General features: G+C 33.9%; 3 protein-coding genes and 1 long non-coding RNA gene across 5 annotated transcripts; 2 read left to right on the top strand and 2 right to left on the bottom strand.

Annotated features, from left to right (window-relative positions):
• Positions 1-4,698: 4,698 nt before the first annotated feature.
• Positions 4,699-5,787, bottom strand: LOC111466204 (probable transcriptional regulator RABBIT EARS). Its single transcript, XM_023110789.1, has one exon. It carries the CDS (start codon positions 5,618-5,620, stop codon positions 4,928-4,930), a length of 693 nt encoding a protein of 230 aa, XP_022966557.1. The 5' UTR covers positions 5,621-5,787; the 3' UTR covers positions 4,699-4,927.
• Positions 5,788-9,058: 3,271 nt separating this feature from the next.
• LOC111466209 lies at positions 9,059-11,721 on the top strand. Its single transcript, XR_002714343.1, has 2 exons — positions 9,059-9,366; positions 11,318-11,721. It is a non-coding gene; the product is annotated as an uncharacterized LOC111466209 (long non-coding RNA).
• A 3,217-nt stretch (positions 11,722-14,938) lies between these two features.
• LOC111466219 (wall-associated receptor kinase-like 20) lies at positions 14,939-17,423 on the top strand. The gene is made up of 3 exons (XM_023110810.1): positions 14,939-15,769; positions 15,870-15,932; positions 16,025-17,423. Exons 1-3 carry the CDS (start codon positions 14,989-14,991, stop codon positions 17,098-17,100), a joined length of 1,920 nt encoding a protein of 639 aa, XP_022966578.1. The 5' UTR covers positions 14,939-14,988; the 3' UTR covers positions 17,101-17,423.
• A 366-nt stretch (positions 17,424-17,789) lies between these two features.
• LOC111466220 (CASP-like protein 5B2) lies at positions 17,790-19,838 on the bottom strand. Of its 2 annotated transcripts, none has more exons than XM_023110811.1 (3): positions 19,424-19,836; positions 18,725-18,857; positions 17,790-18,141 (listed from the first exon to the last, which is right to left on the bottom strand). In XM_023110811.1, exons 1-3 carry the CDS (start codon positions 19,552-19,554, stop codon positions 17,938-17,940), a joined length of 468 nt encoding a protein of 155 aa, XP_022966579.1. In that variant the 5' UTR covers positions 19,555-19,836; the 3' UTR covers positions 17,790-17,937. The 2 variants fall into 2 exon arrangements, with proteins under 2 accessions (XP_022966579.1, XP_022966580.1); XM_023110812.1 differs by having other exon boundaries at positions 17,795-18,141; positions 18,752-18,857; positions 19,424-19,838.
• Positions 19,839-22,012: the final 2,174 nt, after the last annotated feature.

Below are 22,012 nucleotides of genomic sequence, written 5' to 3'. Positions count from 1 at the left end.
TTTTTTTTTTTTTTTTTTTTTTTTTGAAGACTTGCTCGTTTTTTTCGATTCAATTCTTAAATGCTTAAGCAACGTATACATTACAGTACCGTTTTTGCTCGTTTGTTTCTTTTCTTAGGTTCTTTCTTGTTTGTGAACTGTTCGTACAAAGAAGATTAGTATGACTTTTGCACAAAGATGACAAGCACAAATCGGTAAATGGTATTAGAGCTAGATACCGGGTAATATGTCAACAAGAGTGTTGAAAAAAAATTATCTACAATAATTCTATCTCCAAAAATAAATGGAAGATTTTGTAATGAGATGGGATAAACTTCCCCTCTCTGCTACGGGTGTACATCCAACCCGTTAAATCGAGAACACAATCCGACCCAGCCCAAATTATAAGGGTTGGGTTGGGTTGAGTTTCATAGGATTTCCGGTTTTGATTGGATTCTTTTAAGTTATTGGGCCAACTCGACCCAACCCAAAAATCATAAAAAAATAAATAAAATAGCCCAACCCACGCAACCCGAGCCCATGAGTAATCTTTTGTGTCTGCCCCCGTCGCATCTGCACTCTACAAACTCTACAGACTCTACAGACTGTCTCAATAATTCTCTCTATGTCGTCGAACATCGACGTCGCTCACCTCTTTATATCTCCATTGGACTCTCTTCTCAATTTTCATTTCTCCGCTCGACCTCGTCTCAGGGTTTCTCGTTGAACGTCGTCGTCAATTATCTCTCTGCTTGGCGCTCAGTGCTTTTCATTGGATTTCTCCCCTCTGTGTTTCTCGTCAGATTTCTCCGCTCACCACTATGTTGTTTCCCAACCTAAATCTAACATGAAAATAGAGAGTTTGGTTGAGTTGTGACAATTTTCAAGTTGGGTTGAGTTATCAATCCAACCAACCCGAATTTTTAAATTGATCCAAAAAATTCTATCAACTCAACCCAAAACCGAACTTGTACACTCCTATTCTCCACTCCATAGAGATTTCTATCTAAAAGTGTTTTTAGATAAGTATCTCCAAGTAGAGCTTTTTTAATGTAAAATATTTGAAATCACAAAATTGCCCTCAAATATATATATATATATTATATTTTGTGTAATTTGACATTTGTCCCATCCTTTTGTACCACCTAACTCGTAGAATTATATATTAATCGATTGGCCGACTTAGGAAGAAAAATCCTAAATTTTTTTTAGGATTCAAACATGTTGATTCAAAGAGGAGATGTAATATCCTGTATGGGTTTGAGAGGAGAACAAAACATTTTTATAAGAGTGTGTAAATCTTTCTCTAGTAGGTGCGTAACGAAGAACCCAAAAACTTTAAAGAAAAGCTCGAAAGAGAAAGTTCAAAGAAGATAATATCTAAAATTTTCAACATTTAAAAAATATGTGCTTAATCAACGAGTGAAACTATGTCAAATTAATGGCTAAAAGTACCTAAACACTTGTAAAAAACTCTCCATAAAATCTTTAGATTAAGATGAGATATATTTTATGAAAGAATATCTCTTATCCAAACAAAGAAGGATCCTCAAATTAAGGAAGTGTGCGTAGTAATATGCATGAAAGCATGTTCCTTTTGTACGTATATGAGAGAGCACATGCTTATACTTCAAACCTTGTAAAGTTTAGGAAATTTTTATTATTTGGTGAAGACTTCAAACTTTCTTTTTTTTTGAATTAGTAGATTCATCGTCTCGTTCGAGTATGTAGCAAGAATTCATAGTTTTTGACGTTTTTCAATAAGGAGTTAAGATACACACGATAAAGTAGAGACGTTCACGAGAAAAAATAAAAAAGTTTGTTTTTGTGAGGTTCTAGATACAGTCTCTTCATAAGAAATTTGTTGAGATTGAGTTCTCCACTAATTTTTAAATTTATAAATTTATTCTCAACCCGAATAACAATTATTTCATAAGAAAAAATGTAACTATATAAAAATTTAATATTAGAACTAGTTTTTAACCTAACTAATCTAATTTCTACAATTTCAAATTTCAATATTACGACATGTCATTACTAACTTATTCACAATAATAATAATAAATTAATTAATTAATAGTCGGGTCGGAGGTAAGAACAAAGAAGATAATTCATCCCATCTCTAAAAAACTCTCCTTTCTCTCTCCTCGTTCCCTATCAAGGTTAGATACTCGAATAGCTCAACTTGGATCGTGAAATTAGATAGCATGATCAAATTTGATTATGAGGTAAGAAAGGGTCGGAAGGTATTTGAATGATCAACAAAACAAAACGAAGCCATGTGCAGCCTCTTTCTCTTTTATGTGCATCTCATGTCATTTCTTCTTACATTGATATCAATCATAATCAAAAAGCTATATACCTCACTAAATATGAACAGCCACAAAAGCATAGCCAGCCATAAGCATTTCGTAACAATTAATATCAACAATGACATCAAACACTCTCCAGTTTACAAGAAAATCACCCTTTCCAAGATGAAAAAATTATAAACAAAACCCAACAACTATTCTCTGATGAACAGCCAGAGGAACATTTCCAATATTCTCATATATTAAAAATAGTAATCATGATCTCACAAATTATTCCCCTAACCTGATAATAATTCCATATCATAATTAATTAATTAATTAATTAATTAAAAGTATAGTTTGAGAAATAATTAAAATGGACATCTGATGTCCCATGTGCCCGACTGTTCCTTCTGAGACCAATCCAACTCATCGCTGTTCCTCTTGGAACAAGACAAAGCCCTCAAAGCACACATTTACCTTTTTAAACCTCATCTTCTTCCATGGATTCTTGCTCCTAAACCTCCCCAAAAAACAATCTCGCTTTCCCCGAAAAACCAACATTTTCTTTCTCTTTAATCCTTTCACATGCATCGTACCAAACAAAACCCTCTCCTCTCATCAATACATTCTTCAATTACTTACCTTTTTTAGAAAATATTTAATGGGTATTCCTTTAATTCTTCTTTTCTTGCTATTTTGATAGGTCTTATCGACGTCCGGTTCTTTAAAGAAACGTGTAATGTATTGTTCTCTACACTTTCTCTCTTGAACTTCCCTTCAATGTTTCGTTCTACTCCCCAACCGATGTGAGATCTCACATATAAATTGTCAGCAACATAAGCACAATTCAACCGTCGTTACCTCATTCTAATGTTCAAATAGGCATTATTTTGTGCATACTACTTTTAAGTTAGTATAACCGAACAGGGTTGTGAAGGCTCACAAAGTAGATAGCAAACAACAGCTTTTCCGCCCATGAAGATCCAACCAAGACATCTTGGAGATCGACAATAGCTAAGCAGTGTGGCCATCACAGTTGAAGCTACATATGATTGGCACACACCCTAGGAGCTTGTTAGCCAAAAGCTTTTAAGATATACAATTTCCATTATAATTCATAATTGAATAGGCTTCTTTTGCATAAAATTGTGGCATTAAAAGAAGGGGGAAAGAAGCAAGCTCCTGAAGAACCCAATATTCATCTTGTTTGGTGTGCCAATTGAAGCATGGCCTATTATTAGGGTTTCGTAGGGGAATTGGAATTTTGCCATTTTTATAAAACTTTTTTAGGGTTTTGCAGATTTTGCAAATTGGAGATTTTATTGCACAAATACATACACAACAAGAAACAAGAAAGTGACTGAGATGGCGATTAGCAGACGTAGTAATGGTTTTTCCCTTTAAAAAAAAATAAAAAAAACTAAACTTTTTGGCAGTGGCCTTATTCAAATCCTTGCAATACTTAATTGTTGATTCCTTTGAGTTGTTGGAATAAATTTGGACGTATATAAAGAGAGAAATAAATAGATCTCTGATGATATATATATATATATATTGTGGGGTATTATAATAAAACCAAGAGAAAAGGGAATCAATGTTGTCAAGTATCCGACTTTATGTGGGTTTTGTTTTTTGATATATGGGTCTTATGGAATGTCATTACCTTATTATTGATTGCAAAAAGGTGTATAATATATGATATTATTATCATCCTTCTTCACATATTTCCATGCACATTTGGTACCCTCATTCTTTCTTTTATCGTACCCTAATCTTGTGACCCTTTCGATCCCCATCGGTTGAATAGAGGAACGAAACACTCCGTAAACGGTGTAGAAATGGAAATCTCTCTCTAGCATACGTGTTTTAAAACCGTGAGGCTGACGGTGATACGTAATGGGCCAAAACGGACAATATCTACTATTAGTAACTTTGAGTTGTTACAAATGATATTAGAGTCAGACACGGGGTGATGTGCTAGTGAGGAGGCTCAACCTAAAAGGGAAGTGGATTGTGAGATCACACGTCGGTTGAGGAAGAGAAGGAAGTCTTTTTTACAAGGGTGTGGAAATCTCTCCGTACGAGTCGCGTTTTAAAAATCTCGAGGGAAAACCTGTAAGAAAAGGCTCAAAGAGAACAATATCGGCTAGTTTCTTCCAATTTTAGTTACCGGGTATAAAATATCCCACTAGATTATCAGCTCAATATCGAGCTTTAGAGCTTTCTAATGAAAAAGTTTGCATCTTGAGGAGAAAATTTGAAGTAAACTAAAGAATTAAGGTGAAGAAAGGAATAAAAGTTTAGACTTTTGTGTAATAAATGGAAAAAAAAAAAAAAGGTATAGAAATGATGGAACACAAACTCTTAAATATTCCACAAAAATATTCTCACTTTGATCGATATGAACCTATCTTACAAGTGTATATATGTATATGAGTATTTTATTGAAACTGAAAACAAGAAAGGTTTCAAATATGTCAATTTTTATCAGCTTTTCATTTCATCAATCTCCTTTTGCGAGCAATTTTGCTGAATTTTGCTACAATCTTGCTCAAGGACATAAGGAGTAGAAGAACTGACATAGAGATTCCAAAAGGAAAATGAAACAACAAGAGAAACAAAAACTATAGAGATAAATTCACGGCGGTGAAATTTTACTTTAGCTTTGGCTTTGTCCGGCTGCCACCGCCATCGCCTAGGCGGAGCTCGAGATCCAAATCCTCGCCAGAACTATGACTAAGTCCAATTACCTCCGATCGGAGAACGAAAGCCACCGTGGACGTCGAATGATGATCGCTTCGCTTTCTCTTGCAACAAACAGCATCATCTTTGAAGAGATCGGTTGTTTTTGTGGAAAGGTCTAAACTTTGACGCCATTTATGATCGGATTCCTCCACGGAGTTTTGTGAGGATTTAGGGTTAGGGTTAAACGCCAAATTTTCATCACAATCAAATTGGGAAGATGGGTGTTGTGGAAGATCGATCAATGACGTAAAGGGGTTGTTTTTTGGGGGAATTTGAAGATGGGTTTCGATTTGGGGTTTGAAAGATTCATGCTTTAACATAGCACGATCACGCCGGTGAACATTCATGTGACCACCAAGAGCTTGAGCTGACCTGAATTCCCTTTTGCAGAAGCTACAAGAGTAGAATCTCGGCGGCCAAACGCACCCGCCGAGACGACCGGCTGCATCGTCGGCGAAAGCTTGTTCTTCCCATGAATCATCAAAAGAAGAAGCTTTGTTGTTGTGATTATCGGAGGCAGTAGTCAAACGATTCTGATTCTGGTTCTTGTTCTGGTTCTTGTTTTCCCACATCATCCAACATGGTTTGGGCTCCATTTCCATGGAATTTGAGAGAGAATGAGATATTTAAGGTGAAGTTGATTGAAATTGAAGTGGTGGGTAGGGTATAGAGCTCTAGTGTTTTGGTTATTTTGTGGGAGCTAGGGTTGGGTAGATGGATTCCACTGAGTTCATCCATAAATGTGGTTGAGAATTTTAAATCTTTTAGAGAGAGTTTAGAAAGGTGAAAGGATTAAAAATTGGAATTGTGTGTGTGGGGTCTTTGAAAGCCATGTTTTTTGGGGATGACAAGAGGGAGGGTTGGGCAGCTAACTGAAGTAATCTGACTCAAATCTGCTCAAAGATATCACTAAAACAACTCATAAACTAATAATTAATTCACAAGTGTGTGTGTGTGTTTTTGTGTCTTCTTCAATTATGAACAAAACTTTTATTCAATGGATCTCTATGATTTGTGGTAGTATTAGAGAGGGGTGTCTCCATTTATTAATCATATTCCTAATGACTTTTCGTGTAACCGTACGTGTTTTTAAAATGTGTCTGCTAGGAAGAGATTTCCCATCATTTCTCTCTTGCATCGATATGGGATCTCACAAACAATGTCAAATATGTATTGGTGTATGAGTTCACCAATCATGCTCAGGATTCAGATAAGAATTTGACACTTTGGCATTCTCTCACATCCGTTGCCATATGGTTAGGTTACTTACTTCCTCAGTTCTAGGAAAGAATACTATATCTTCACAAACAAACATGAGTGCTTTCAGCATATTTCTATGAGCAAAGACTATCTCTCTAAACCAACTCAATTTCTTCCAACATTTTTAAATTTAATTTTTCAGATAATTAATTTTTTTTAATTATAAAAATTAAGAGAGCCCTTTTGAACTCTTAAAATAAAATAATATTTTTAGTTTGAATGTCGGAAAGATTTGTAAATAATGAGGGTCCTTTTGAAGCATAAACACCCCGACTATATAATTGAAGATACTGCTCTTCATCGATATAAGGTTAAAAAAATTATAAATGTTTATGCTTAAAATGAATAGCAGCACCATACAATTGTAGAGACTCGTAGTCCCTCTAGCAACTGATATGTTCTCTATCAACATAGCATGGAAACTATAGACTCCTTGTTTGTGGACTGTAACGTGGTTGCCTCTATTTGGAATTTAATTTGTAACATTGCTCGGTATCAACTTTGTTCTGTTAGGTTGGCTCAACTCGAATTTTAGCAAAATAAAGTTGGGTTCTAAAATCGTATGGATGGGTTGAAATGTTGGAAAATAATTTTTTAAGAATAAAAAAGAAATGATGTGGACAAATGTTTAGTTAAGAATAAATATTATTTAATGTGAAATAATATTATATTGTTGGTTAATCCAAAAAATATATAATATAAAAAATAAAATTGAGAATTGTTAATAGGCCACTATAATTTCCCCTATTTGCGTAACCACTTAGCCGATGTATTTGACATAGAGGAAGAATCATTGTTATTTATTTATTGTTAAAAAAGAATTCACAAATATTATTATTAATCCTTCCCTAATCTCTTGCTTTAATCTCTCCATTAAACTTAAATAATCCCTATTTAATTTCTTAATTACCTTTTTAACCAACTTTTTTCTCTATTAATCCACACTCAACAAACCAGTTTAATTTTTATTTTTATTTAAATATATGTCATTTCAAATAAATTTAGTATTTGATAAATTATAATAATAGAAAATGAATTTTAGTTTGACCACCACGCTGAATTCGGTTATTGCACAGGATTTGACAAATTCGCACAGTGACACCGACACGTCGTAAAGTACGCTTACAGACTTGCGGTGCAGGGGGGTGACTTTTTCAACGACATCAATTGTATGAAGTCGTCAGCAAAATTTATAACTAAAACGACACATGATGTAATTCTTAAGAAACACCGTATTCAAAAAATCAATGGTCCGAACATGGTTATCTCTGGCTCGATATCGATCGCCAGAGTGATTCGATAAAATATAGTAAAAATATCAACAAATTATCGGGATATAAATCGGTAAGTGATGATAAAATATTTATTCGTAGAAAAATCTACGAAATATAACAAAAATATTAATAAAATATTTGATCTTATATTTTTTTTAAAATTTTAAATATCGACATTTTCATCGATATTGATGTTTAAAACCTTGCCATATCACTAAATCTTTATATTTTCTAAGTATCATGGTTTGTACATACATGCATACATATAATGATTAGTCAAGCTTAATTTGGTTGAAATAGAACTAAATTGTGTTGAAGCGGCCTAAAAGAGTCAAAAGGGTCTAAAAGACAACGAACCGTGTTGGATTGATAGTTGGAGCAGGTCAAAATAGTGATCAGAGTAGGTTGGACTAATAGTTGGGTCAGATCGAGCAAGCATATCAATAAGTGCGTGGGTTGAAACCAAGTCAAGACGTAGGTCAACAGAAGCTCTGGTAGAATAACATGTTGTTCGAGTGTGCTGGTTTGAGTTGTTTAGTTGTTGCGTGCAAGGTAGACATAGAATGAGGGAATCATGGGCCAACCCAAGCTACGGGACACGAGTGAATTCAAAATAATGAGAAAAAATTATTGATCACTTATTCGTGTATTCGTGCAAGATAAAATAACTTGGTTGTATTTAGAATTATATGGGGCATTTCCTTCCCCGTGATATTCACTATCTTATCATTGTTTCATTAACTAAATCTAAGCTACTCACCAATTATGAGACCTCTACTCGGAGTAGATTTTATTATTATTTTTTTTATACGTTTCTCACCTAGGTGGCAATAAAGTATCATAAAATTAAATATAAAAAAAATTAATTATCTATAAAAAAAATATAATTATTCCATCCTAATGTAATCACATGAAAATAGTTTTTTTTTAAAGAAAAAAAAAAGAAATCATGTGGTCAAATGTTTAGTTATTACTTAATATTTTTAATCTTAAATAATATTATATTCTTCGTTATCCAAAAAAATATATAATTTAAAAATGAATTATTTCCCCTCTTTGCGTAACCACTTAGCCTATCTATGGATATAAATCAAGCATTCTTATTTATTTATTGCAGAAAAAAAATCACAAATATGATTATTAAAAAAAAAAAATCTTTTAGCTACAATTTGATCATTGTCCTCCACTAATTTTTTTGGTTTAATCCCTCCATTAAAATTAAATCATTCCTATTTAATTCCGAAATTAATTGTTTTATAATCCACTTTTGTCTCTACTAATTCACATTCAATAAATCAATTAATTTTTTTATTGTTTAATAATCTATTTCAATTTATAAATTATGAAATATATAAAATTAAATGTTTAATGTTAATTTGTTTTTTTCGAGGACTAAATAATATATAAGTACACAACGTATTACATAATTCAAAATAAAATAAAATAAAATAGATCAAAATATAACGATTATTAGGACTTGTACACGTGGCTACATCTAGTCCGTCCATTGAGAAGTGGCAATTTCCATGAATTTGAAATAATCTGGTGGGCTACACGTGGCAAGCATTTTGGGAAAGGTTGGAGTTGAGAAGAGTCTTTTGGCTTCCAGAATCTTTCAGCTAAATCTTGTGGCTCTCGTTTATATGTGGGGCTATCTTCCCGGTGGTTTGCCGGATAAATCTGTTTTGCTCTCGGCGGAGCTGGTGCGGTTTCCGGGTTGTAACGACGGTGGAAGGATGCGTGGGGCGGTGGTTGTGGATTCGCCATGGCCATTTCAGGTGTTGAAGCTTTCCATCTTTGAAATGTTATAACAGGTGAGAACACATTATAATCATTTTCTTGTAAGCTTTCCATCTTATTTTCACCATCTTTTTAGGATTCGATCTTTGGTCAATGGTGAGATGTCACGGCTATTAGATTGGAGAATTAAGCATTCCTTAGATGTGGAAATTTCTCCTTAGTAGACTGTTTTAAAATCATGAAGTTAACCGTGTTAGACGAATACTGACTCTCCACAATGCTATGATATTATTCATTTTGAGTATAAACTCTCCTACATTTCCTGAGGTGGGACTTTCATCATCCAGCACCTCCTCTTGAATAAAGCACGCCTCCCCTTAATCGAGACTCGACTCGTTTGGAGTCTTAGTCATTTTTTACTACCTTCTTGCCTCCGAAGAGACTTGGCTCTGTTTTTTTTTTTGTGGGGTTCTTTGTTCAACATTTGAAGATTTACCAATCTACTTGCACGACTAAATTTAGGACATGGCTCTGATACCATGTTAGACGAACCCGACTCTCCGCAATGGTATGATATTGTCCACTTTGAGCATAAGCTCTCATGGTTTTGCTTTGGGCTCCTTAAAAAAGTCTCATACCAATGAGATAGTATTCCTCACTTATAAATCTATGATCATTCCCTAAATTAGCGGACGTGAGACTTTCATCATCTAACAAACGTTAATAAATAACGGATCAAAGCAAACAATATTAGCCCAGAGTACTCGACTTTTGGAATGTTCATATTTATTTTTTTTAGTTTCTTTTTAATTCATTCTTATATGATTTCTGTAATTTTTTTTTACTAAATTAAATAACTTTATATCTTGTTTTGAAAATTATGATATTTTTTCCTTTTAAAGTATATATATATATATATATATATTAGATTATTGCGCTTTTTAAATTTTAATTTATGCATTATTTTTTAAAAAAATATACAAATTTGAATATGTTAAACTATAAAAATATTTAAATAAGAAAATAAAAATGGAAAATTATATTGTAGCATATTATTTAGTTATTGCATTTTAATTAATTGTAAATATTATTATGATAATTATACATATTCCATTCCTTATAATTTCATTATGATTTATTTTCGTAGTAAACATAATATTAATTTCTATTTGATTAATATGTTTACAAAATCAATAGTTTTGCCCATTGAGATTTAAATTTGAAATTTATTTGACCTTTTGAAATTTCAAAAGCCACATATGTGGTCTCAATAAATAAATAAATAAATAAATTAATTAAAAATAATAATATATTTCCTATAGGAAACCAATTACACATTATTTTTACTTTCAAGAATTTTAAATACGAAACATTGAGTCGGGAAGAAAAAACAAATAAAGTAGATAAGTCAAGATATTTCTTTATCCTCAATAATTGGACTACAACGTGGTTTATCTTTGCAGTCATTTTGTTTTAATTGATATTATCAAGATGATGAATTTAAATTGGACTTTGAGGAGTAGGTTCTGGTACCAAGAGTAATAAGTAACTCGGGCCTGAGTCAACTAAGTAAGTGATTTACTGTTGGTTGGTAAGAAGAATTGTATGATGTATGATGATGCATGCTTTGTGGCCCCTACATGCGTCATAATGTCATGCTATGCTTATGTAAGTTATGTGATGACCTACAATGTCATGTTATACCCGTATTTGGTTTCCTATTATGCCATGATATGTATGATGCGAAATTCTATGAATGTTATGCTATATCATGCCATGTAAGGTCATGTTATAGATTATATGCATTCATGATATATGGCATAAGAGAAAGGAAGAATGAAATGATTCTTATTATATGCTATGATTTTCAATCATGGGGACTTCATGCATTTATGTATGTCATGTGCATTTAAATTTCCTAATTATGTTAGGTTAGTACAGACGCATACCTTCGTTATTTATGTTTGTCATGATATCATGCGGGTCTTTCCCTCTGTGGTGTTTGGCGACACGTCAACTATTTAGCCTGATGAAGCCAGGTTCAAGGGGTATGTATATGAGTCCACTTGGTGGGTCTATGTGCGTGAGCCATGCATGGAGAAGTACCGCACATCCAATTCTGTCTAAACTAGAAATAGCTCAAAGTCATGCTATGTTGTTTTAAAAGATAGGTCACATCATATATGTGTGCGCTTGCATTACTTGACCCCAACACTGGGGTCACTTACTAAGTATTTCCTAAAAAACTCAAGTCATATGTTACACTTACGTTTCAAGTAAAATAAGACATCCATGTACGAATGACAGAGGCGACACATGAAGACCATAACATCGTTTATTGGGTTGTTTTCTAGTTTTTGGACGTATGGTTTATTTTTGTTTCTTATATGCTTTTGTATTGATTTATTGATCTTATTTTTAATGTGTAAGTCCATAGCAGAGCGTTGATACTAAGCATTGCATCATATTTTATAAATGAAACATCGACATAGTTGATAACCGACATTATTATAGCCTCTTAAATGACGATAATTTAATATTTGGCAAACTCAAAATGAATGATAATTCATAAAGTGTGAGAGTGTGACAAAGGCAGGCTTGTTCCATTTATGATAATCTTCACCTAATAATTAAATGTCTTTGCTTAAGATCATTCTATGCTTTGAATTATGAGAATGGAGAAGGACGGCTTCGATCATTTTCAAACCTCATGATTTGAACAATGACTTCATCATCTACGGCTCTTATTTCATCAATAATCTTCATTATTATTTTTTGATAACATAAAGTATGGTTAGGGTTACATCTAATTTCAAATGGGTTTCAAGTGTATAGCATTTCCCTTTGTGGTTGTGACAGTCTGGAATCCAAAGTTTTGGTTTTTATTGCTTCTTGGTTGTGCCGGCCTTACAACACCATTGGCTATCATTTTTAGTAGACCGAAACTGAAACCATATGTATACCCAATTCACTTTATTCTCTTGTTATTTGTGTTTTATCTTAACAAGTGTGTGTTATTGAGCGATCCTAATATTTCTCCCCCTCGTCCATTACAAGCAGGTTCTTGCGAGGCTCTGACTCTGACAAATTAACATCTTGTATATCAAATTTGAAATATGTGAGTTACAACACAAATGTAAGAAGTGTTAAATTGTAGGATATCGTATTTGTACATAAGAAGATAATCTTCTGATTTACTTATTTGTTATTCGACAATCTATAATTTATTGGTGTGTTACAAAATTTATAATTTGATGATTTGTTATAATGTAATTCTCATTATACACATTCAACCAAACCGGAAGAAACTAAGATTGATATAAACATGAACAAGTGTGATTAGTTGAAAACAAACGAAAATGAACAGACATACCAACCGGCTTATATTGGAAGCTAATACCAAGAAAACCCTAAAAAAAAAAAATAATAAGCAAAAAAAATTGAATAAAGAAGGATTTAGTGGGAGATTACAATGCAAATGGGTGTAGTTTGGATATAGCTTTCCGTAGCTATCATCAAAATAGAGGTAATCTTTATTCGGGTTAGCGTGAGAAGGTGGAGTGTTTAAATCCAAACAAACCCCATAAAATTTGATCCAAATCTTCAACCCCTTAAGCCAAAGGAAATGGAGGGTCTCATTCCATTTGTTTACAAAGCCATTGTAGAGTTCAGAAATGGCAATAATAATCAACCCATGTGGTGCTGTGACTCTCCTTCTTCAGCTTCATATCAAAGACTCCCAGGCGATGATGATGAGCTACACAATATCAATGGGGCCTCTTCTTCTTCTTCTTCGAGTGACAGTGTCTTAATTTGTGGTTCTGGGGTTGATCAATCGTCGCTGTGTAATCGAGGAACATAGAAGTGCTTATTGTGTGGCTTTAAGTTTGGTGATGGGGTTGAGTTATTTGTTGTAAGTGTTTTTGTTTGGTAATTTTAAGGTTTTGATAGGGTTGGTGTGTCTGTTGGAAGTGTAAGGGTGTGTGTCCGTGCAGAAATCTCCCAAGGGAGAACTGTGCTCTATGAATTGTGAATAGTGGCTGTGGTTGTTCATGGATGTTTGACTAAAAATGAAGTTTTTTTCCCCCTCAAAAGTGTTTTGGATTAAGATTTCAATGATGTTATATGGATTCAAATTTGTTTAAAGATCTTTTCGATAAATTAAAACACGAATTACGATTTGATGTGTGAGATCTCATATTAATTAGAGAGGAGAACGACACATTCTTTATGAATGTATGAAAACTTTTCTCTGCATGTGTGTTTTAAAATGTTCGAACGAAAGTTTAGTAGGAAAGACAAAAAAGATAATATTTAGTAGTAGTTGGTTGAGTTGTTACAAATGGTATAAGTGCCCGACACTAGTTGGTGTGACAGTGGGAAAGCTAGCCTCGAGGAGATGGATGATGGGTAATTTTGCTGGAGGTTGATGTGGTCTTTAACCGCTCAAGTCTACGACTAGCAAATATTATTAGCTTTGACCCATTACAATAGTCATAAGTCTCATGGATTTAAAACGTGTCTGTTCGAGAGAAGTTTCTACACTATCGTAAATAATATTTCATCTTACAGGGGCCAAATCCTTCCAATCCTTCAAACTCTCTCCTACCATGACATTAAGGGAAGGAAAGCAAACAAGAACAAGAATGAAGGAAGCTCCTTAATCTCTTCATCCCTTTTGTACACACAGACCATATCATCTTTTGTTTAATGTGAAAAGAAGGGCGGCGTGAGTGGTGGCGAGGTTGGCCGGAGAAGCAGGAAAAGGCTTTAAAAGGCATGGGATGAGTGATAAAAGGTGAAGCATTTGTGGTAGCATTGTAAGGGTTAGTTTTGTAAGCAAAACTTGATGAAATGGAAGGAGAACACAGACACACAGACACAGACACACAGACACAGACCAAGCTTGGGTTGGCTCCTCGGAGTTTGGACAGTGAAATTGGAAGAATCGTTCTTAAGAATTCGGACCACGGCGAGACAAAAGTACTGAAATTTGTTCTTTTTTTTGTTTTCTTCAAGGAATAATGTTGCTGTTTGCCCCCATTTTTCTTTCCAACCTTCTCATCCATTTCATGTTATCATTACGTCTCTTCTCTCACCAAATTATATGTTTTCATCAGGGATATGAATTCGAATCTCCACGGTCTACTTTGAGCATAAACTCTCGTAGGTTTGCTTTTAATTTCCCAAAAAACCTCATGTCAATAGATGTATTTCTTACTTATAAACTCATGAACATCTTCTTCATTAGCTACCTGACGTGAACTCCCCACCAAACCATCCTCCCCTCAAACAAAATATACCATAGTCTTCCCTGAGACCTATGGAACCCTAGAACGACCTCTCCGAATCAAGACTGATTTCGAACAAAGTACACCATTTGTCCGACACTTGAGTCACTTTTAACTACTCGTTTGATCTACTCGTTTGATGCTCACAACTTCTTTAACTTCTTTATTCCAGAGGATTATGATTTAAGTGAGGATTGAGATTCCACACAGTATTAATAATTTTTTATTCTACTCATGGTGATGCAGCCAATCTTCTTCTTCTTCTTTTTCTTCTTCGATGCATTGAGAAACTAAATCAGTGCCCACTTGTAAAGTTCGAAGCTTTTTGTAGTTTATGAGTTCAGAAGTTTCAATCATAACTCATCTCTCTGCTCTGCACCTCAAAAATTTAATTCCCAATCAAAAATGGAAACCAATCTTCCCCTTCTCTTTCTTCTCATTTTACTCTCAATCTTCCTCTCCTGCACCGCCAAGCGCTGCCCGGACTGCGGCCGCACGCCGGTGCCGTACCCACTCAGCACACGCCCAGATTGCGGTGATCCTCTTTACAGAGTTCGGTGCACCGCCGGCGTGCTCTGGTTCGAGTCCGTCAATGGGTCTTCCTATTTGATCACTTCCGTTAATCCGGTGGCCCAGAGGTTGATTATCCGGCCGCCGGGGTTGGCGAAAAACACCTGCGTTTCATCGGATTTTGGGAGCCATGGATTTTGGCTCGACATCGGCCATCCTTTCACCATTACCAATAGAAACACGGTTCTACTCTTCAATTGTTCGATGGAAGTCCTGGAAAATAGTTGGAACTGTTCGGCTAACAGCGTCTGTCATGACTACATCAAGCAGAATCCGGTGGTCATGGGGGCGTGTAAGGCGGCGCCGACGTGCTGTTGGTATACAAGTGGAGGGTCCATTACTGAGTACAGAATCAGGGTGCGGAAGGAGCGGTGTTCGGCTTATGAATGCTTTGTGAATTTGGGTGGTTCTGTTCCGGCGAAGAAGAAATGGCCAGAACCTGGGGTGGAGATTCAATGGGCACCTCCGCGAGAGCCGCCGTGTCGAGTGGCTGCAGACTGCCGGAATTGGGAGAATTCTGCTTGTTTGCCGGAACCTGCAAATGCTCGCCAGATGAGGTGCTTCTGCAAGGTGCCTTTCAAGTGGGATCCTGTTAATGGCTTGTGTAATGGCAACAGTGAGTAAAATTTAGCAACATTTACACTAAAAAAAAACTTGAATTTAAATGCTGCTTTGTAATATTCTTTGATGACATGAAATCTTTTGGTTTGATGCAGATGTGAAAATACAGAACAAGAGAATTCACAAGAAGCATAAGAAGATGCCTGCTATTCTTGGAGGTATATAAATCAAGGCAAATTGTGGTATTCATTGAGTGTGAAACTAGAATGAACTTACTTTGACAATGGTGAATAAATTTGTTCATTCTCAGCAATGGCTGGAGTGATCGTCGTGGTGATTGGAGGCTCGACCATGTTTATAATTTTCAAAAGACGTCAACAGATTCCGAAAGGGAACGAACTCAATTCGAAACAAGTTCGTGAAGTGATTCTAACAGCCAACAGCAGTGGCAAATCGGCGAGGATGTTCACAACCAAAGAGATAGCAAAGGCTACAAACAACTTCTCGAAAGAGAACTTGCTTGGCTCTGGTGGCTATGGAGAGGTTTTCAAAGGCAGCTTAGAAGATGGAACCTTAGTAGCTGTTAAGCGCGCCAAGTTGGGGTGCATGAAGGGTATCGATCAAATCTTGAACGAAGTTCGAATTCTTTGTCAGGTGAACCATCGATGCCTTGTTCGTCTACTTGGATGCTGCCTCGAACTCGAGCAACCCCTGCTAATATATGAATACATCTCAAATGGGAACCTATTCGATCACCTTCATGGCAATACAAGTTCAAGTAAATGGCCACCGCTGACATTGAGTCGTCGACTCTACATTGCTCGCCAAACAGCTGATGGCCTTGCTTATCTACACACTTCAGCCATGCCAAGAATCTATCACCGAGATATAAAGTCAAGCAATATTCTACTAGACGAGAAGTTGAATGCTAAAGTTGCCGATTTCGGGCTTTCTAGACTGGCCGTTACTGAATCAAGCCATATTACAACTGGGGCTCAGGGAACATTAGGTTATCTAGACCCGGAATATTACTTAAACTTTCAATTGACAGACAAGAGCGATGTTTATAGTTTTGGAGTTGTCATGCTCGAGCTGTTGACTTCTGAGAAAGCCATTGATTTTAACAGAGAAGAGGAAGATGTAAACTTAGTAGTTTATATCAAGAAGATTATCAAAGAAGACAGATTGATGGAAGTTGTTGATCCTGTGATCAAACAGAGAGCAAGCAGAGTTCAAATAGAGATAATGAAGGCATTAGGGTCTCTAGCAGCAGCTTGCTTGGATGAAAAGAGGCAAAACAGACCTACAATGAAAGAAGTTGCTGATGAGCTAGCCAACATTATTTGTGTTCTTAACAGAGAGATTCCAAATATTGACGAACTGTAAAGGTAACTTTTGAATGCATTTTTTGTCAAAGTTTTCTGTATGAAACAAATCAAAGAAAAGAAGAGGTAAAAAAAAGGGCAATAGATTCCTCCATAGACATGTATTACTTTGAAAATTCTCAATGAAAAGCTCTAACAGAGTGTGTTTAGTTAAGTTTTGTCTTAATAAGGCCATTCGATTTCGTTTGAAGGATCATAATCTTCATATTTCAATCCTTTTCTACTCTGTTTTCTAAAGTAAATGGTAAACTGAACAAGATCTTCTTCAATTCTAACACAGATTCAAATCTAACTTTTATTCTAAATTCTAGTGAACTTTGGTAGATCAAACCTTGCATAGAAACTTGTGATTGTTGACCCTTCTCCCCCAACCTTTAACTACCATTAAGAGAGGGACAACTGGAAAAAGAATCCTAGGAGACATGTTCTGAAATCCTAAGTTTTTGTGCGATGCCATGGGCCATTTAACTTCTAACATCGCATTCCGAACGTGTGTTATCACCTTGGAGAAATCTATGGTCATATATGACAAGGAAACTGTATTATTTAATAGATTCTCATAGTAAAGCAGCAACAGAACAGATCTTCCTATGAAAAAGCAACATCATTCTGATTCTGATAACTAATAGATTAAACGAGAGGGTTGGATTGCTTACAAATCATCCGTGTAAGCTGTTAACCATAAAAACCAGAGCGAAATGGAAACATCCTCTTTGCTTCAAAACCAAGTGTTTGTACATGAAACATGAAAAATGTCAAAAATGAATGTTATAAAAACGAGATTATTTACAGATGGCCTGCTTTTCATCAATAAAGAAAGAAATCGAGTATGGGTTTTCTAGACTGAAGCTAATAAAATCCAGAACATGACATGTGATGACATAGCAATAAGAGCCCAGGTGATAAAAGCAAGAGCTATGGAGATCTGGAACATGTTACAAGGAAGATTTTTATGAGACTTGCAGACGTCCAAATCTTTGGCATAAAGAACAACAATCCCTGCTGATGAACTTGCAGCAGCCAGGGATAAAGTGGCTGTCACCTGCATATTTCATGCTTTAGTCTATAGTGTTGAACTAAAAACAAACGAATATTAACTTCTCAAAGGCTACAAGAAACAAGAAGATAACAAAGATGTTTGAGTTGCTTCATGAGACAGGATGATAGATGTAATCGATCCCAATCGTCTAAATGAGACATTAAATCGCACTTCTTAAGAGAGCATTTTAGTTGTTATTATTCATTTTCTATTAAGTTGTATTAGTATGATTACTGCTATTTAGCACATAATAATATCAGAACCCCTTGTGATCAACACCTTACATTAAGTAGAGGTAATCTAATGGATTGAACTACCTGAAGAGGACATAAAGGCAATTGTGTTCAAGTTCATATGAGCATTACCTTAAAATAATGACTAATACTGGCCCTTTTCGTCGAATAGCAACATAATTAAACCAATCAAAACTTCAACCTAAAGGAAGAGGAGATTTTATGTGGATCAAGGCATGATGAATGTTATGCAAACAAGTGATAGTTTGAGTCAATTTAAGCCTACGGGGACATTTGGGTCTCTAATTGAAGGAATAAGAAATGTCAACAAGTTCATGAGATGAGTAAAATACCCAATCACCAACAACAAAAAGGCTGACCAATATTGGGTTTTCAAGGTCTCTTTTTCTCCTCAAAGCATACATATCAAGGCATGCAAGTCCAAAGCTCCAAAGCACTTGAAGGCCCATTGATGCAATCAAATAGCTGAATCACAAATAAAACAGATCACAGTCAACTGAAATACTCCTAAACACGTGCATTTCTGATCTTCCAAGTCCGGAAGGTGAAGCATAAAGAATGAACATCTCATGCTAAACTCAAGTAAGTTTTGCTATTGAAGAACAAATCATGGCAAATCCTACCAATTTACATTAGAAATGGTTCTGAAATGGAACAGTCGAGAGAATTGTCTGCAGTAAAGTCTAAGAGGATCAGCAGAACACTTATAGAGTACTCCATGTTCCATATTAAAAAAGCATTCAGCCCCTAAAATCATACATGGAGTATACTGATCTGTGACTTTGTGAAGTTTAAACAAGTTGGATTCGTATAAACGTCTTGGACATTGCACAATTATGTTAAACATGGTCAATGTAGTTCTTCACAGAACTTCACAAACTCACAGATCAAGAACGCATAGCACAATTTCATAACCTTCTTCCATTTTCAATCCACGAATAAGAAAATCTCCAGTTATCGAAATCACCCAAAAACAAGAGACGCGTGTTGAATAACTAATCGAAAGAACAGGGAGAGGCAAATGGCAATACCAGAAAGCAGTGAAGCTAGAGAAACCCAAAGCAGAAACCATAACTCCGATTGAAGCAGCCGCAAATGCCGATTGACCCATTCTCAAAGCTAGTCCACTCTTCGTCCCCGGTCTTCCGATCAAATCCTTCATTGTTCCCTTTCAATCCTCCACCTCCGGCCCCCAGCCAGGGGGATTAATCGACGGGAACTCTTCAGTCTTCACAAAAGATGACCCAATTCGGAAACCTAGGCGTTATACTCTTCCCGTCAATCCAAATCTGATCGGAATCCGACCAATTCCAAGCACCAAACTGATCAAGATCAGAAGAAAAACAAGCTACAGAAACCAATATTCGTCTAGCTTATCAAATTTTCCAAGCTCAAACCCCACCAAATCCTTGGGTTGAGGATATAAAGATTTACCAGTTTTCGTTTTCTTTCTTAATTATGAGCTTTAAAAACAAATTACTTCGTTAATTACTTCATTATTCAGCAGACAAACCTCTGTGCAGGCGCTACTTTACTCTACTTGGATTTTTCATTTTTCTTACTTTTTCTTTTTCTTTTTCTTTTTTGCGGTAATATAATAATTCCTCTTTAATTTACAAAAATATAAATCCATATAAACCTAAAAAATTAATTTTCTTTCATTTTTCTTAAAAAAAATAAAAAAATTTAAATCCATCAATTTTTAAGTGATATCAGACATTATATTTAAAACATAAACGATGAATAATTAGAAGTATTTTTTTTACAATTTTTTTTAATTATTTTTTTTAAAAAATTGAAAGTTGATTATAAATACTTTTAAATTTATCAACCAGTGTCATAATTTTAATTAAGAATTTTTATTTTTAAAAAAAGCTATACCCATAATATATATATATATATATTTTATTAATAAAAAAAAAGTGGTTTGCACTAGGGCAACTTGTTCAACAAAAAAGAAAATTAGAAAAATTAAAATAATGAATAAAATAATAGTTAGGTAAGCAATTTATTTTTTTATGTTATGTAAAATAAAATAACTGGAAGTATTTGGCTTATTATTGACCTTCTCCGCACAAAAAAAATGATAATGTAATTTAAACAAAAAAAAAAAAATGATATTACTTAATACATTATTCGTACACATTCTTCTTGGTGGGTTGAATATTTTGTTTATAATATTTAGAAAAATATATATATATGAGAATATAATGTCTAAAAAGAAGAGAAATATCTAAATTTTATTTAAATAAATTAATTTTCAACATTTTTATTATATTATTTAATTCCAGATAATTAAGTGTTGCCAATTATTTATTTTTATTACGTTAGTTAAAATTTTAACTGATTAAAATTTAATTTAGATTTAGATGTACAATAGATTTTAAAATTGGTAATTGATCTTAATAATTATTATCGCATAAATAATAATATATTTTAAAAATTAAAATAATAGTGTAAATTATATTAAATGAGATATACATATAAATTTTACACCATTATAATATTTTATTATAAAATAATAAGTATACATTAAATTTTGTTAATCAATATTAATAATTATTCTTAAATAAATAATTTAATAAAATTATAAAAAATATAATTGTAAATAATGATAATAAATTAATAATAATAATAATAACAACTTGTAATATAACTTTGCCGTCCCAACCAAATTAACTTGAATTAGAAGAATTTTGAGTTGGATTAAGTTCATTTTTTGAAACCGAATAAATTTAGTATAAGTTTCGAGTTCATTGAACAAAATTTTGTGTTGATTCGAACCAAATAAAATCTTATAAAATATATTAAAATAAGTTCGGTTGGAATAAGATAAAAATAATATGTCAATATTTCATATTGTTTTTAAATCTATTATGTATAATAGGAATAATATATATATATATATTATTTATAGTATGAATAAAGTAACAAAGGATTATTCATATATTTTATACTATTTTAAAATACACTATTTATAATATAAATAAACTAATAATATACAACTATATATTAATTAACGTTAAAGGCCCTCAAACAATGTCGACACTGTATACTGTACCCACATTGACCCAGCCAATATTTTCGTAAAAGACCAAAAAGGCCAGCGCACTGACCCAGCAGGCAAGGATGACGTGGTGAACCGTTCTTGGTCGAAAAAGGCGGCAGTTTTCCAGCATTTCCATTTATTTTAGGATTAAAGATGGAAGGTAAAGCCACGTCTCCAAAAATTCAATATTATTTTAATTAAATCCTACTTTTTTTTTTTTTTAGTTTTGATTTTAAAAGGCATGTAAAAAAAAGATAAGAAATAAATATTTATAATCTTAATTTTAAAAATAAAAAATAAAAAGATTATGATATGGGCTAAATTTTTAACCTATGTTAAAATAATAATAATAATATTAATGTCTATATCATATGTTTTTTTTTTTTTTACCATTTATGAATCTATGGGAAAAAAAAGTAATACAAAATTAACACAAAATGTCACGTGGCGAACCCAAAAAAAAAAAATAAATAGTGTTATTTATTATTATTTTTCTATTAAGAAAAAATAATTAAAAAAAAGAGTTGAAAAAAAGGGGCGTTACTTGGATTTTGAACCACTTACCAAAACG

Source organism: Cucurbita maxima, unplaced genomic scaffold (assembly GCF_002738345.1).
Source record: "Cucurbita maxima cultivar Rimu unplaced genomic scaffold, Cmax_1.0 Cma_Scf00030, whole genome shotgun sequence".
NCBI classification, from domain to species: domain Eukaryota; kingdom Viridiplantae; phylum Streptophyta; class Magnoliopsida; order Cucurbitales; family Cucurbitaceae; genus Cucurbita; species Cucurbita maxima.
The sequence above is the reverse complement of the archived record's forward strand: the minus strand, read 5'-3'. Positions and strand labels throughout refer to the sequence as shown.